The sequence below is a fragment of the Acanthopagrus latus genome, chromosome 14 (genome assembly GCF_904848185.1).
Source record: "Acanthopagrus latus isolate v.2019 chromosome 14, fAcaLat1.1, whole genome shotgun sequence".
Classification (NCBI taxonomy): domain Eukaryota; kingdom Metazoa; phylum Chordata; class Actinopteri; order Spariformes; family Sparidae; genus Acanthopagrus; species Acanthopagrus latus.
In genome coordinates, this window is record NC_051052.1 from 12,412,698 (window position 1) to 12,429,321 (window position 16,624).

General features: G+C 41.6%; 1 protein-coding gene across 6 annotated transcripts in view; it reads right to left on the bottom strand.

Annotated features, from left to right (window-relative positions):
- The window catches only part of LOC119032634 (ELKS/Rab6-interacting/CAST family member 1-like), a 124,931-nt gene that overhangs the window by 77,682 nt on the left and 30,625 nt on the right, over nt 1-16,624 (bottom strand). For 3 of the 6 annotated variants that reach the window (XM_037122050.1, XM_037122049.1, XM_037122053.1), the window contains exons 7-15: nt 15,210-15,284; nt 14,054-14,209; nt 13,312-13,404; nt 11,682-11,849; nt 11,394-11,561; nt 8,092-8,229; nt 5,931-6,071; nt 3,941-4,081; nt 1,314-1,507 (exon numbers count right to left, since the gene is read on the bottom strand). In XM_037122050.1, the coding sequence (XP_036977945.1) occupies nt 1,314-1,507; nt 3,941-4,081; nt 5,931-6,071; nt 8,092-8,229; nt 11,394-11,561; nt 11,682-11,849; nt 13,312-13,404; nt 14,054-14,209; nt 15,210-15,284 (1,274 nt within the window). The remainder of the gene's footprint in view (nt 1-1,313; nt 1,508-3,940; nt 4,082-5,930; nt 6,072-8,091; nt 8,230-11,393; nt 11,562-11,681; nt 11,850-13,311; nt 13,405-14,053; nt 14,210-15,209; nt 15,285-16,624) is intronic. The other 3 variants (XM_037122052.1, XM_037122051.1, XM_037122054.1) reach the window with 1 other exon arrangement.

The following is a 16,624-nucleotide window of genomic DNA, read 5'->3' on the forward strand; positions in this document are numbered from 1 at the left end:
GACTCTGGTGCCAAGCTGTGCCCTCATTTTACAAACTTTTGGGAGCAGTTTTCGCTTGTTGTCACACCGCAATGTAACAGATGACAAAAACTTCTGCTGATGCGCAGATGTGTGAGAGTACAGCTGGTGCCGTCAACAACACTTCAGAGATGTTGGCGGACAGTCCAAATAAGCAGTACCACAGACGTTTGGTGAACATTCCAGAAATGCTGCAACTCTTTTGTGGTGATTATTAGTGAACATACTCAGCTCAGTCCCATGTGGAGAAGGCCTGCAAACCATGAGAAATCCATTCACAGTTTCCTCTATTGTCCTTTAATGTGATACACTACAATTGCTAAATAATCTATTGAATCGCGTTTTCTATAAAATGTCAGAAAACAGATATATATATATATTGGTTCTAACTTTGCTAAGCGTAACGTCACATATCCAACTTGCTTGCTTTATATGAATTCAAAGATACATATTTTAATAGTTGAAGAAAAGGATTAAAATTGTCAGATTAAAGAGGACACAAACACTAAAATGTTTAGATTTTCGCTGATCCATCTAGTTGTAGCTTATGGATCTGCTACACGTTATTTCATCTCAGATCTAAACTTGTGGTCCTGTGGTGGTTAGAGGATCAATTTCAAATAAGAAACAACTGAGGTATTTTCGGTGAAACTGTCTATCAAATTCATTTTTTAAGCACAGAGTAAACATTCAATCCCACATCTTTTCCACATGGGACTGGTTGCTTTCATAGTGCTTTACATCTCGTCCTCCAACAAGCAAATTGAGTTTTGTCGTGCATCGGACTGACAGGGCCACCAGCCACTCACGTGCCCAGGTAGTCCCACATCATCCCCCCCACTGGCTGCTGAGCAGCAGCCGAGGGAGGGGCCTGTTTTCGCGACTGCTGAGAATGCCAAAGATGAGAGGCAGAGGGGTTTCTGAGGTGTGATGGGCCCGCGCACACACAAAGAAACGAAAACGCACTCACACAGGTGCCGAATCACGCGAACGCATACATATTTAAGCATACACACATGTGGATAAGGTAAACATGATGGAAGAAATGAAAGCCGAAATGGAAGGAGGAAGGGGGAAGAGAGAAGGAAGGGGTGAGAACAAGGGGAAACTAATGGATTAGTAAAGCAGGGAAGATAACCATAGACTGAAACAGTATGTAGCTTGAAACTGAATAGAAAGTCCAATCTAAAATTAAATGACCTATTTAACAGGTTGAATAAAGTCTTGGTTGTTTTCTACTTGTTCAGATTAATGGAGGAAAGTGAAAAATGCGCTAATGATCACTCATCTCTCACCTCTCCAGTTCGTGGATCTTTTTCTCCTTGTCGTTCTTCTCATTCTCCATCTCCCTCAGGATCTCCAGGAGTCGTTCCACCTCGGACTGGGCCTTTCCAGCCTCCTCTTTGTGCTGGGCCACTTCCTGCTCCAGGCAGGAGATGCGTTCGGAAAGTTCAGTGTTGGCCTGGGAATCTGCGGCTGCACTCTGAGCCTGGAAGAGGAAATAATTATTATAAATAAACGGAGCAAAATTCGGTGACCACCATTTGATGGAAGTGATGGGGTCAAATTAAAAACTATATGCCAATAACAACAAGTGTGTTGAGGAGGGGTTGGATGGATTCAATAAAAGTGCAACTGTTTTAGAGGATAAGTGGTCTATAATTTGTCTTTGGTCGATAAAATGACATTCACAGACCAGATTTTAGGGATCAGATACAAGATTTGAATGTTTTTATGCACCAGAGCGTACCACTGGATTCAGCACACCAGGTAGATTTCATAATATGATTGAAATACAGAAGCCTTAACATAATGAGACCTCATTAGTTGTGATAAAACATAATGTGATTAAGTGGGGCAACACCAAGCCTGGCTAACATAAACAAAAAGTCCTTGAAACATGCCATACATTTAGTGCTACTGTGTTTCTGGTAAGAGCTGCAAGAAGCAGGAAACATTTTACCTTGCAAGGCAGCTGGATTTGCTAACCATCTTGCCTGGCTACCTATATATGCGCTTATGGCTGAACACACACTTTGAATCAATCGGCATCCTGTGACGAACTACAGGCAGCTAAGTCCGCAATTAGGTGTAATGTACAGCAATTATCTATTCGTTTGAAAACAATAATGCTGGCTCCTAAAGAGGTTAGTGTAAATGCTATAGCATCAGTAGTATAAGAACTGAAATAAGGCCAAAGAAAACGTTTCTCAATGGAAATCGTGTTTTCAAACTGTCTGCTTTCCTAATGTTGGTCTGAAGTTAGCCTGACACTTTGTGAACAATTTTCTAGCAGCTAATTGCAAGATGGTTATGTGTAAAAAGAAAAAACTCATCAGGTGTGCTTAGATTAGCATGTTAGCATGTTCACATTTGATTTTCTAAAGACCAAACACAAAATATAGCTGACAGCCTGAGAGGAATGTGACTAGTTTTGCAGGTATTTCATTATGAACCAAAGTATCGGACAATGACACTGTTTTAATTTTCTGTCGAATCTAATGTTCTGTAAATCTAAGCATTTCTGTGTTACAGATTTGTGCGTTATTCAGTAACAGTATGTTTGTAATAAGTGTGAGCATTGAAGTGTGGCTCACTGATGGTGCCTTGGGTTTGAGCTGGTTTTACACACACACACACACACACACACACACACACACACACACACACACACACACACACACACACACACACACACACACACCACACAACAGCACATTAATGCTGATTTATGTAAGGATTAGCATGAGCATGAAAAGGTGAGTTAATTAAAAAGCAAATTAAGAGAAGTTGCAGTTTCCTTCGTCTTTTCTGCTGCTCTGCTCAGTTACACAGACGGTGCCGAAAAATGAGAAAGAAACAAATGAGGTAAAATGGACAAAGGAGAAAAAAAAGAAGTTATGACCAGCTTAGAGGTTAGAACAGCTGTGTGTGTTTCCCAGAAGCAAATGTTGCTCTTGGGACAGATTGACTCTGTGCGTGTCTGTGCACACGCCTTGGTCACACAATACATAAACCCTATTAGTTTTGGAAGAGCACAACAGTTTTTTACAGTTCTTTATGTGGAGAGGAAATGTTTGGGTGTCTGATGGTATTATAAGAAGATCTGGTTGGAGAGAAGAGAGAGAGAGAGACAGACAGAGAGAGAGAGAGAAAGAAGAAAAGAAAAATAAGAAAGGAAAACATCATAGTCAGTGTCACATGAACATCACACAGACAAGTTTTCAGTCTTTGTTCCATCCACGGTAACAAAAAGAGACTAAGGAATAAACTCTGATGAGAGAAACACCAGGGATCCACTGACACTTTCACACAGACACAGACACACACACACACACACACACACACACACACACACACACACACACACCACATACATACTCGGGGTGTGGTGGAGGTGCTGTCTTCTCTGCTCTGTGAAAATGACTGTAAGGCTGTCAGCGAGCCGTCACACACACACAATTTTATGGGCTGTCGTATGGAAGAGAATATGTGATATGCAAACACACACACACACGCACACACACATACACACACAAACACACACAGTTAAACAGCCAGACATCTCTGTTGGAAACCAGTTAAGGGAAAATGAGGGAGGGGAGAAAGAGGCGAGGGGCTCTTTAGTCTATGTATGAACTGTGTGTGTTTTTTCACTACTGAGTTTCATATAACTGATGTTTTTAATTAGCTGTCCATCCATCATGACAATGACATTTAAAACAGAACAATTATTTCAAGTCTTTATGGTCCACCTGTTCTGGTTTCAAATGTAGAGTAAGAAAGGTGTAAAATTTAGACAATTTGTGACCCACATCATGTCATTTTCAAGCTTTCAAGCTGATCCCATTTTCACACTCTTTCAGCCAAAACTAAAAGTAAACTCGAGGATTCATTTCAAATAAGTGTGATTGATTCTAACCTTCTTGAGTTGGTTATCTAGTTTGACACACTCCTCTTTCTTCTGCTCCAGACTGATCTCCAGACTCTTCAGCCTGTTGTCCTTCTTCAGAGCGGAGGAAGCCAGAGAGGAAGCCTTTTCCTTCAGATCCAACACTGACGTCTGAAACGGAGACAGAGATCAAGAAAGACAATTGATAAGGAAGGAAGTCAAAACTATAGCTTCTTAGACCGAGATACTGAGCTGCTCTATTGAAGCAGTTAGGAGTGAAGTGCCTTGTGTATCTAGAGGGGTGGGAATCTCTAGAGAGACCTGATGATTCAATCTGATTCTGATTCAGAGGGCTGTGATGCATCTTGATAAATCAGCAGTTTTTATTTCTATACATGCTTTACTCTGATGATCAATAATCAAAACAAGCAGATTAATTTACTCCATTATTTCTGTTCAACCCTCACCAAAACTCAAGAAGTACCCAGACAAACTCTGCTGTTTAAAAACATGTTTACACTCATTATGTTTTCCATCCAGCTGGTCAAATTGCGCTACAACATTGCTCTTAGATTGCAATCTCAGAATCAATTTTTACCCAACTCCTATCAGTTTATTACATCTCGGGACTTATTTTTGTAATTTTCTACCAGCAACGATAGCTTTTTTAACATTTTTTTTGGTTATGTTGCTTAATTCCTAAATCAGTTAACTTGGTGAGCACAATATTATTATAACCGATAAAAATAATGGCTAATATTACAAAAATAATACCAATTTAATATGTGAGACGGACTCTCTCCCTTGTTCTTCAAAACCATTTCCCGTGACCTGTCTCTTTCCCCACTCTTCCAGCTCAATCTCACCATCCGTGAAGTCTCTCTCCCTTTCTTTTCTGGTCTTTTCCTCTTTTGGTAAGGCCGGTGAAACACAAACCAATGGGACCAGAAGGAGAGACACTCAGACGTGTAATTTTACCCTTGACTGACAATACCAACTCCAGACTAGGGATCATCATGTTTGACTGGGCTTCGGTCAGAGAAACCTTGCCTCTCTCTCTGATTATATTTAGGCACGTATATATACTGCTGTTGTCGGACAAACCCCACATCTGTGTTTAGCCGTGTAGAAAGGAATGCTTGTTTTCTCTGTGAGTGTTCCCATGTATTTCTCAAATTATATAATGGGACCGTAACAGGTTTTATGACACCACAATCACTAAGATTAGCTGAACAGTCCAAGTTAAAAAAGGCACACACAAATACATCAACACGTGCATTTGATTTTAGGGTGAATTTTTTTTCCACTTTGAAGGAATACTTTATACTTTATTTGTGGGAAATATATATATGTATATTCTCTTTCTCTTCCCAATAGTCAGATGAGGAAATCAATACCACTCTGATGTCTGCGCAGGTTAGCTTAGCTTAGCTTATTTTGGCATAAAGACTAAAAGTTGTAACACTGAAGCTTAGCAGTGTGGGTTTATTTGTTTATTTCACATTTTCACTTGAGACTCTAGGATCTGCGCGCATAATACTATTGGTGCCTACACTGACTCCATCATTATGAAAAAGTATGATTTCCAAGCACCTGCTAACACCTTTGAAGGATGATGCTTTAAAACTGCCTTGCTGAATTTTGTTTTTCCCATTGTGGTTGATTGCAACTTTCCTATTCTGCTGTCCAACCACTGCGGGATGAATAAAGCAAAGACAGTGCTTAAAAATGCTTTGTCATCCTCTCTCTCTCCCTCTCTGTCTCCGCTGTGGTTTTTCGTATGAATCACAAAGCGAGAAGAATTCATCTGAAAATGCTGTTTTTGTGGGTGAAGAATATTGTTGTCAAGGAAATGTGCCTGTTTATCGTTGTTGTCCTTCAGCACGAGGACTTATGGAGGACACGAGGTTCCGCAGTGATAGATCAATCACGTCTCCTCGACAGGGACACAGAGAGAGTGTGTTTTTCCGGCTTATAGCGCATAAACGGATGAGTGTGTTTTCACGTGTGTGTCTTCTACCTCACGGTCGGCCAGGTCAGCCTGCAGCTGGGAGACTTTCTCCCTCAACTCCTTCAGCTCCTTCTTGCTGGAGTCAATCTCCTCCCCCTTTTCTCTGTCCTCCCTCTCTCGCTGCTCCTTCAACCGCTCAATGATTCGCTCCTGAGCATCAGAGAAGAGGAGGAGGAGGAGGAGGAGGAAGAGGAGAGGATCGAGGGATAAAAGTAAGAAGAATGGAGACAAAAAGTGTCCAACAGTTATTCACAATCACTCAGTATCAAGTTTCTATACTAATAACAGTCGCATTAAACTTTATGTACATGGCAGCTTTGACAGGATCTAACAGCCAGCAGTGATTTTAGACACGTAATGTGTTCTGGCACGAGATGTAATATTCACAACCACTAAAACACTATAGACGTTCTCCAGCTATATAACAACACCATCGCCAGTTCAAGCAAAAGTAGAAAGTTCACACACACGCACAAAAGCAGCACAAAGTGTGTGTGCGTGCTGGCTGTGCTGTGTGTGTGTGTGTGTGTGTGTGTGTGTGTGTGTGTGTGTGTGTGTGTGTGTGTGTGTGTGTGTGTGTGTGTGTGTGTGTGTGTGTGTGTGTTTTCTTGTACAGTGGTTCTATCTTTGTGAGGACTGACTGAAGTTTTCAGCCTTGGGAGCGACAACATTTTAACAAAAGCCAAAATATTTTTTTTCCTAGTCCTCACTTCTTTAAAAGTTGTTTCAGGATTGAGATTTAATTGTGTGTAGAGTGTTATGGTAAGATCTAATGATTATTTGAATTATTAATTATTAAATGATTTATCTTTTGGTTAATAAAACTTGTCTGTCTTAATAACCTGTCAGAAGCCAAGCTGACCACTTCAAAGTGCTTATTAAAACCAAACATCTGTCCACAACCTGAAGACATTTGATCAACAATGATATATAGAAGAGGAGAGAGAGGGGCCTTATTTTTGAGACTGGCCAGGACTGAACTAGTGAATTACTCATCAACTGGTTATTAAGCCCAATATCTGTCATTTTGCAAGCTATCAGGATCTTATTTTTCAGATATATGATAAAGTAAACTAATTTAAAAGTGCGCTACTTTGGCTCTGCTGCAGCTCCTCTCCATCTCTATTCACCAGCCTGTGGTTTTGTTATTCTAAAGTCCAAATATTTTTACTGTAAATGTACTGTTGGGCTTATGAGAGTAATACTGATAAAATTTTTGATTACAAATTTGGATACAGACGACTGATTGATCAGAAAGGTGATTGTGAATCCAAAGCATACATCACTATATGCAAGGACAAAACTGCATGTTATACAAAGATGTTGTGCAAAAAACTGAAGCATGACAGAGTGTGAAAACACTTAAAGCAACACAATTTATTTCTGCTCTGCTTTGAAATGAAATGGTGTGAAACAATTTGTGTGTGGCAGAGAAAAGGAGTCGTATAAGAAAGGCACTAGGGTTGGAAAAGCGGGCAGCACAACAATGAAAAAGAGGGAAAAAATACTTGTGAAAGTCATCTGAGTGAACTTAGTTGTCAGCCACCTCCACCTGCCAACACTCACACATCTAACTGACACCCTCAATATTAGTCGCTAGACAATTAATAGCTGTGTTTCCTCTGTCTGTGAGTGTGTGTGCGTGTGAAAGAGATCAGGTTGGTAACACAATCGCGCTGAACAGAACAAAAATATATTCCCCATCAAACACTTTGAAGTTGTCCGCTGGTGTGAGTGTCACTGGTTCGTTTCCCAGACTCAAGGTCGAGTCCTCGTTGTGGAATAACACATCGTCAAACAGCGGTTGAGGGTTCCATTCTCATGATCAGGGCTGTTTTATGGCTGTGGTACCTGGTTGTTTAGACCCAGATGGTGACTGTGGTTGTTGGTTCTGTTCCTGTCGCTCTGAGCCATGTGGCTGCAAGTTGGATGTAGCCTAACCTTTTATGAACACCGGCTGCGAATGATTTAATAATGAAACAGCCAATGTGATTATTGGTTCATTTCCATTTATCCAGAGTTATTTGGTCATCGCATGGGTGGTCGGCGGTTTTACTCATAGTGGTTTTATTAGTGTAACCTTGCTCGGGGGATTGACCTGAGGTTGACCGGCATCAAGTGTGTGTGCATTTGCGTGTGTGTGTGTGTGTATGTGTTTGTGCGTATGTACCTTCTCAGCCAGAGCCTCCTCCAGTGTTCCCAGTGCTGTGTCTGTGTTGGAGGTGTCCGTCTGTAAAGACTTGACTCTGTCTTTCAGGCCGCCCAGCTGTTTCTCTTTATCCCTCAGCTGATCCTGCAGGTTCTCTATCTACAGAGAGAGACAAGGAGAGAGAAACTCATAAACAGTGTTGTTTATGATGCATAATTCACTTACTGGTATTTACCCCCCAAAATTATACTGTGTTGGCGTGTGTATCAACTCTCACACGCTGGGGGAAACTGCTTGTAACTGGACCCGAGACGATACTAAATTCCTGCAGATGAACAGCAAATATACTTAACTGAGCTGAAAATCTAATTAGTTTTAACAACATCAAAAAGAGCAAGAAATATGACAAAATAAGAGTCAAATATACAAAACTGCAACTTATCAAATTAAAACAAACATAACAATGCCTACATTTATAAACCAAATATTAAATCATGTGGCATGTGAAATTCTTTGCATTCTTGTGAATTTTCTCTGAAAACCTTGACGATGTCAATTAATCCATCTGTTACTTTTTCAATTAATAGATTAATGGCTTAGTCAATAAAATGTCTAAAGAAAGTGTGACAAATGCTCATCACAAATTCCCAAAGAGCCCCAAGTGACATCTTCAAGGAGCTACTTTGGTCCAAGCTCCAGTCTAAAACTCTTCATTTACTTTCACAAATGACAGCAAACCCCTAAATTAAGAACATGGAACCAGCAAATGAAATGATTAAATGATCAAAATAGTTGGTGATCAGTTTTCTTTTTATCAACTATTTATTGCAGCATGAAAAATGCTAAGAGGCCTCAAGTCAAATTCAAACTTTCTCCCTAAACTTTGCTACCTTTGACCTTTTCTCCAAACACACATACCCACACACACACACACACACACACTCACACACACACACTCTCTCTCTATTATCTCCACCTCTTTGTCCCATTCTCCCTGCCTCCTCCTGTTTCCTCTCACAGTGATTTGGTAGCAGATTAATTTTCTGTTAAAACACGAAATCAGCAGAAATAACCGAAGGACTCGCTCTTTCGCCGAGCCCGCGATGAGTGTGTGTGTGTTCGTGTGTGTGTTTGCACGTACGTGTGAGCGCGAGAAAGCGAGATCATAGACGAAGATAAGGAGCTGTGTCAACTGTGTGGTATTCATTAAAAAAATGGATGGAACAAAAGGTTGAGCAGAAATAAGGAATCCAGGGAAAACGGGAGCGAGATAAAAAGCTTATGTAATGTGGTGTGAACTTGTAAAATTACTATATTTCCATCTCCCTCTCTATCTGTCTCCCCTTTCCTTCACTTTGGCAGGGAGAAAAGAAATCAAGCGATTGACAACCCGTCACAAAAAAAAGGGAGAGTCAGATTGGTATGTAACCTCTGACTCCACTGCAGGTGAGACACACACATTTACAGTACCGCCGAGATTGTGAGCATGTGTGTGTGTTCATGAAGTAAAACATTTCCAGCGCCTCATTAATCAACCGCTCACCTGACAGCTTGACTGACACCTCCTCCACACACACATACACACACACACACACACACACACAAACGCACACACTTGACATTGAGAGGCAGGGAGACTCTTTGATGCCGTCTGCACTTCCTGAAACTGACAACTGCTGGATGCCTGGCACACACACACATATTTATATATATATAAATACATACAGTACTGACACACACACACACACACACATCACATTCCTGCCTACGTTAATCCCGAAATCACGTGTAATAATGAACTGAAATATGTTAACAAAACAATAACCGGCTGACGCTTCTTCATATAAAATTACGTGTAACAACAAAGAGGCAAGAATGATGGGAGATCAGACGGATGCCTACAAAATTAATTCCACGTGTGCATGGTAATTTCCTTCATCGCTAACAAAAAATTGCAAATAAACACACAAGGAGGGGAAGACGGAAGAGAGGGAGGAAGAAGGTTTTTTTTTGTTTTTTTCCACAAGCAAAAAGAAAAGAGGAAATCATAAGTGCAGATTAGATAAACGAGGAGTCAGCAGTGTCTCCCTCTCAGACACTGGTCTGTATTCTATTTGAAGACGGCAGAGGTCATCATTTATTGAACAGGAGGAACTCATTAGTATGCATCTGATTTCAAACGCACTCTGTCTCTCTCCTCCCCCTCCCTGTCCTGCTTTATGTCTGTCTGCTTGATTGTCTCTATCAATTATCTGCTCACACTCTCCCGTTTTTTTTCTCCCTCGTTTTTTTTTTTTTTTCCTACAAGTGACAACCGGAGGGACGGGGAGAGAAGGAGGAGGAGGTTGAATTTTTATGGCAAGACACACAGACGCAGAGGGCTGGTAATGGGAGAGTTTAACTGGATACTGGATTCTTAATTTGTTAGACCCCTTACCCTTGCTCTTCATCCAACCATTCATCTAAAACCAGTGTGTGTGTGTGTGTGGGGTCACTTCTGTCCATCCATCTAACTGACAGCATTAACTTAGAGATACACACATTGGAAAGTGGCCCAAAATATGTAGAAAACACCTGTAACTCTGGTGATCAATAAATACCCGTCTGTCTGTGCCTCCTCCTGTCTGACTACTTACTTCTCTATCTGTCTGCTTGTGCATCTCTCTGCTTTAGCTCCAAACTACAGACTGTCTTACAGCCCCATCTAGTGGCTGTAGTATGACATGACAACATAACATTTGTGCTACATGTAGAGTTCAGTTAAAGAAGAAATTGCTTGTGTCATCAACGAGTTCATGTTCAACAGTATCACATCAGTTCAGCTGTCAAAAACAGATCACAGAGGGAGCCCATAATGTGTTATTTGGTTAAAGAGATGCTTGCCAGATACAGTAGTTTGGGGGAATTTTACTGTTTTTCTTACATTCCCAGAGTCAGAAACTAATAAATGCCTTAATAAAAAGTTTTAAGTTCAGGCTGTTTAATTTGTTGTTGTCGTAAAAATTCTCTTTAAATATACAAGATATTTCAGGGGATTCAGATCGGCTGTGTGCAGGGTGGTGGAGACTGACCTCTGATTGTGGAGTGGAAGCAGCTTGGGGGCATTTCTCTCCCAGCCAATCAAGGTGTGGTAACACCCTTTTTATAAAGGATTTCAAGAGGTGGGGAATGGCACACTGCTGGAATGAATTTGTTTGTTGTCCAAGTAGTGGAAACTGGGCATTTCACCCAGATTCAAAAGTTGTTTTGTTTATATTTTCATGAAGGTTGGGCTGGACTGTAAACATTTTACTGCCATTACACCACGCCATTGTTTTTCCTACCTTCTTCTGCAGTACATTAACTTTGCGTTCCTTGACGTCCAGCATGTCTTTGAGGTCACTGATCTCTCCTTGCTGAGTACTCTTCTCCTCTGTCAGCTCTGATATCTGCTGACTCTTTTTAGAGAGGAGAGATTCCTTTTCCTCCAGACGCAGGCGGAGAGCATCCACCTGTGCATACAAACAATTTAAAGTCAGTGACGACTGGTCAAACGTATTTATAAGCCAAATATGAGTTTCTTGTGATAATTACCATCGCATAGAGTGAGTACGAGTAAACAGTAGCTGTACCTCTGTCTGTAAGATAGCAGCCCTCTGTTCCTTGGCAGTGAGTGACTCTTTGAGTACATCCACGTGTTGTTTGCTGTCAGAGAACTGATTGTTAAGAGTTTCCAGTTTGGTCCTGAAAGCCAACAGCTCGCTGTCCTTACGACTCAGGTCCTGCTTGGCCTGTTCCATCTGAGTAACACATACACGACATGAGGAGAGAGGGCGTAGTAGAAGGAAGAAAGTTAGAGTGTGTGTTTATAATGTATAACGCCCACTACAAGCTTTACTAAGTGAGCACTTGTTCACAACACTATTTGGGTTTATATTTAAAGAATATACAGCTTGTGAAAATGACAGGCCTCCTAGAGGGACTAGACTAGTTTCTAATCTCTCTCCTGGAAAGCAAACAACAATTAGACACACATCTTAACAAAGTGAGTGCAGTATTACTACTTTTGTGTACAAGAGGGCCAGGGTCGATTCTTTCAGCTATCCCAAAATGATTCAAAGAAAGAAAAACACATGATAACGGTTTAAATCACTGTAAGTGACAAAGTTAAATTTCCTTTGGCACATGAGCAGATCCAGGTTTGGGGCCACAGTTAGTACTCCTGCTCACTTCAGCACACTCTATTGGCTGGCTTTTGAACGATCTACATGGTTTGGTTGATTTCTCCCAAAAAATCCAATTGAAACTACTGCACCTGCACCAAGAGACCCTTAAAGGGATCGAAGTTTCTGCATGATCTCTGAGCTGCCTAACGTTAGTGTGTTATATATAAGTTATGATGTAACACTTAGTTAATGTTAGCTAGCTAGCTCTAGTTGGCAAATTCAAATCCCTGTTGGAAGATTGCATTATCTAGCATTCATGTAATGTTTAGAATAGGCTTCAATCAGGAAAACTAATATTTTGGCATGTGTAAAATATAGCTTAGGATCTCAGGGACTTGTAATTTTCCTCCCAAGTAAACGCTGTCTGGCACCTGAGCTTTGTGTTTTCCTTTTAAAAGACAATTCTGCCAATAGTGGATCTGCTGTAAAGCAGGTTTTATGTTGATGTAAAAGCATAAAAACTCACTAGAATGCAGGAAATTAAGAGTCTAACAATCAAATGTTCTTGGAGGGGAGACTTTGTGGCCCCCTATTTAGAAAAATTAGAGGTCCACCCTTGTTCTGGCATCTCCATGAGGGGACTGGGAGTGAATTTTGGTGGTGAATTCAACATGGAACATAAAAAGAATGGACCCAAACCACACAGGAAAATCAGTTTTATTGTAAAATAAAAACTTCAGCATACTTATCAAAGCCACTAGTGAAAGAAACCTCATGCAAGAAGAAAGACAAGCAGGTTAGAGTTTCACATTCAGTCGCACAGCCGAGCTCGGTTTCTCAGCTTGAAGTGTTCAGACGGCGAGAAACAACTATCACTGTCAACAGCCACTGATCATAAAACAGTATTTGTACCAGCTGCTTCAAGTGAACGGCACTTGAGAGTTACAGTTGCTCACTGCTGTCTGAACACACAGTCAAACTACTGGGATTCTACTGGAAGTCAACTCAAGCAGCAGCCATTAGCCATGAGCCGACCTGGGAGGCAGAGAGAAACTAGGAAAGGAAGAAAGGAAGAGCACACAGGTGTGTCTCTTACTGCAGACACCTCCCGCTGAAGCTCATTGGCTCGTTGCCTTAGCTCCTCCTTCTCTGACTGGCTTTGCGTTAGCTCTTCCTTCAGCTGCTCAACCTGGCAGGAGAGGAGGGCGTCACCGTGACCACAACATTTCAGCCACAGTCGCTGACCACATGCAGCACATCTAAACTCCGTGCATGCTGAAGTAAGACATGAAGACCACCTACTGCACATCAGACCTTACCAGTGAGTCAACTGACATATGAAGATATGACACTGTCAATGTTCTCACTCATCATACAAGTACTTAATTGATATGTGATTGATAGGATTAACTGATCTGTAAAAAATGAACAAATCATATTGTCTATGATGTCTAAGGAATTTAAAGTAAAATCATCAAAGAATGCATGCTAACAATGTTTATATCAAAGAATGAATAGGTGTAAATTGCTTCCTTTCATATGTGAGATACACAAATATTTCTCAACTCAAGCGAACAAGCAAAGAAGCAAACAGAGAAAAACAAATCAACTAAATTCTATTACTGTCTTGTCTTGTCACACGACAACAGTACCGGTGTGTTTTAATGAGGGTGTCTAACACAGTGACTCTTTTTGTTCTTGACACTAAAGTTGTATCTGCGTGAAGAAATCGAGTTATTTCCCTGTAAAATCTTGCCATCTTTCAAAACATGAAAAAAGGATTCATGGTTAGACAAGTAGATGGTGTGTGTGTGTGTGTGTGCGTGCGTATCCGTCACCTTGTTCTTCATGAACTTGGAGTGGGATCTGTAGACCTCCATCTGTTTGATCTCCTCCTCCCTCTCCTCGCTGCTCAGAGCCCCGTTGGACTTGAGCATGTTCACCTCCTCCTCCAGCTCTCTCATGCCGCGCTCCAGCGAGCTGATCTTCGCATCCTGGCGGGACATCAACATGCGTGTGATTAAGAGGAAAGCCCAGGTGTGATTTACTGTACCTGGGCCATAAATATTATCAAAAAATGAACTGCATTCCTTTGGTGTTTTCGACCGAAGAGCAGAGTTGAAAATTCAAAGGAAACTCCATATGAAAGGGAACATTGGCTCGATTGTACATGTTGTAGATAGACAAGGCTGTAGTACTGAGTTACTGACTCATGATAACAGCCTTGATCTTCAGGATCAGTAATACAGCTGGTTTGGAGATGTAGCACAAAAAGGAAAAATATGAAATAACCGACAACGAACAACAAGATTTAGGAGTACTGCTGCAAGAACACTGTTAACAGGGCAGGTTTAGAAGTATCTCCACCAGAGGGAGCACTTTGAGTTATTTTGTGAGCTTTGGTATCTTTAAGAAACTCCTAATATCTTCTTTCAAGTCAAGCATGCTATGACCTGACCCATATAAAAGTGTTGGATATGGAAAATATTGTTTGATAGAGCTGCACTAAAAGGACACGGCTGTGGTTTTGTGTTTAAATTTCCAAAAAGCATGTTTGCAACATATTGTGGACAAGTTTTGACTGAAGCTGCACATCAAAAGCAGAAGTTTGTCATGAGTTTCAGTTTGGCCCTCCAGGTTCAGTTAACACAAGACCTAAGAGCAAATCTCAATACCCCTGGGTGAAGAGACAACAGCTCCTCAAGCAGTTAAATCTAAGTCTGCCTGCCACAGTCTGAGGGACTCACAGTCACTAGAAGAGCCCACAACAGGAAGGAACTGTATGATATGAGTTCACTGCATTAAATTATAAATCACACAGGACCTTAAACTCATTAATCTGTACCACAATATCTGAAAAAACATTAAGTCCCGTAAAAATCTTTCTGTATTTCTGATGCAACCTTTAAACATTTATCATATTATGAAATAAAGTGATTTTCATATAAAGCACAGACACACGTTTACATGAAATAATCAACAAGACATGTTTACCTTCATTTCAATGACTGTCTGCAGAGCCTTGGTCTTTGTTGACTCTGGAGCTGCTTCGTATCTCCTGTGCAGCTCCTGAGGGACACAGACACCATGACGGTCAGCAGATGACAGAGAGGGAGACACATGGGGATGGAGCAAGGGATGAGGAGGAGAAGGTCGTGGGCCAGGAAGGGATGGAGGGAATGGCGGAATGGGATGGAGTGAGGGCTGAATGGTGGGTGTAGGTCTTGGAGCGGGAACAGGGAAGGACGGAGAGCGCTGGAGGGAAGGATGGACCGAGGAGGCGACGACGAAAGAGGGATGGTGGGGAGGACAAGAGGAGTGGAGGGCGACGGGATGGACCGGGTGGCGGCGGGATGGAGGGGAAGGTACGGGGAAGGAGGGAGAGGAACACAGCTGGTGATGGCGCGAGGGGGAGAAATGAGGAGAGGGTTGGAAGGGGGGAGAAACATGGAAAGGAGGTGGGATAGGGATGGATGGGGAGATGGGAAAAGAGGGAGAGATGGGGATGGAGGGGGAGGGGAGAAGGAGCTGTTTCCCTCTCGAGGAGGTGCTGGCTTTTAGCCTCCTTGGGTCGATCCGTCCATCCCACATCGTTCCAGCTGAGAGGGACACCACTTACTGAGCTGACACTGTTACAGTCTCAAATATGAAAGAATAATCAAATCTGACAGCCTGATATGAGGCTAATTCTATTAATGAGCTCCCAGCATTGAAGCCTATAGGTTCAAATGAACTCCAAAGGGGTGCAGAATATTAAAAAGTCCAGATTAGAACAAACAACTTTGATCAAATAAAGAAATTCAATCTTGTGGCTTGAAAATCTAACTTCAGAAAACCAGTTTTAATCTACATAACTAATTAAAAAAAACCTGCAAGAAACTGGTGGATCCACACCAAACTCAAAATTTTAACAGATGTCCTGAGCGACAAGCAACAAAATCCCTACTGCCTGGCTGCTGTAACCACATCACAAGTCACTAGTCAAATGAAGTAAGAGCAAAAAGGGGAGAGAAAGAAAGGGGAGTGTGGTTGTAAGGGCACAATAAGAGACAGAAAGGACAGGGAGGAAGAGTACGAGAGAGGGAGGGAATGAAAGCAGAGGGGAGGACGCAGCAGTGTACGCATCACTGCTTTTCTTTGGAGGAAACACACTTTGAGGCTCACAATGACGGCTAATGCAAGAGCCAGGAAGCACAGAAACACACATACATGGAAAAAAGGGTAGTAGGGTGCTGTGGCTCAAGGGGCTGGTATGAATGCTGTCAGTGCTCACAAACACACAGGCACACACATATAGTCATACACATGCTCAGATACTCTTTGTGAAAGAATGTTGTTGGGTAATGACTTCCTGGAGTGTTACAGGTAAAATTGGAGCTGAGGCAGCCATCGCAAAGGGATTTGTAAAT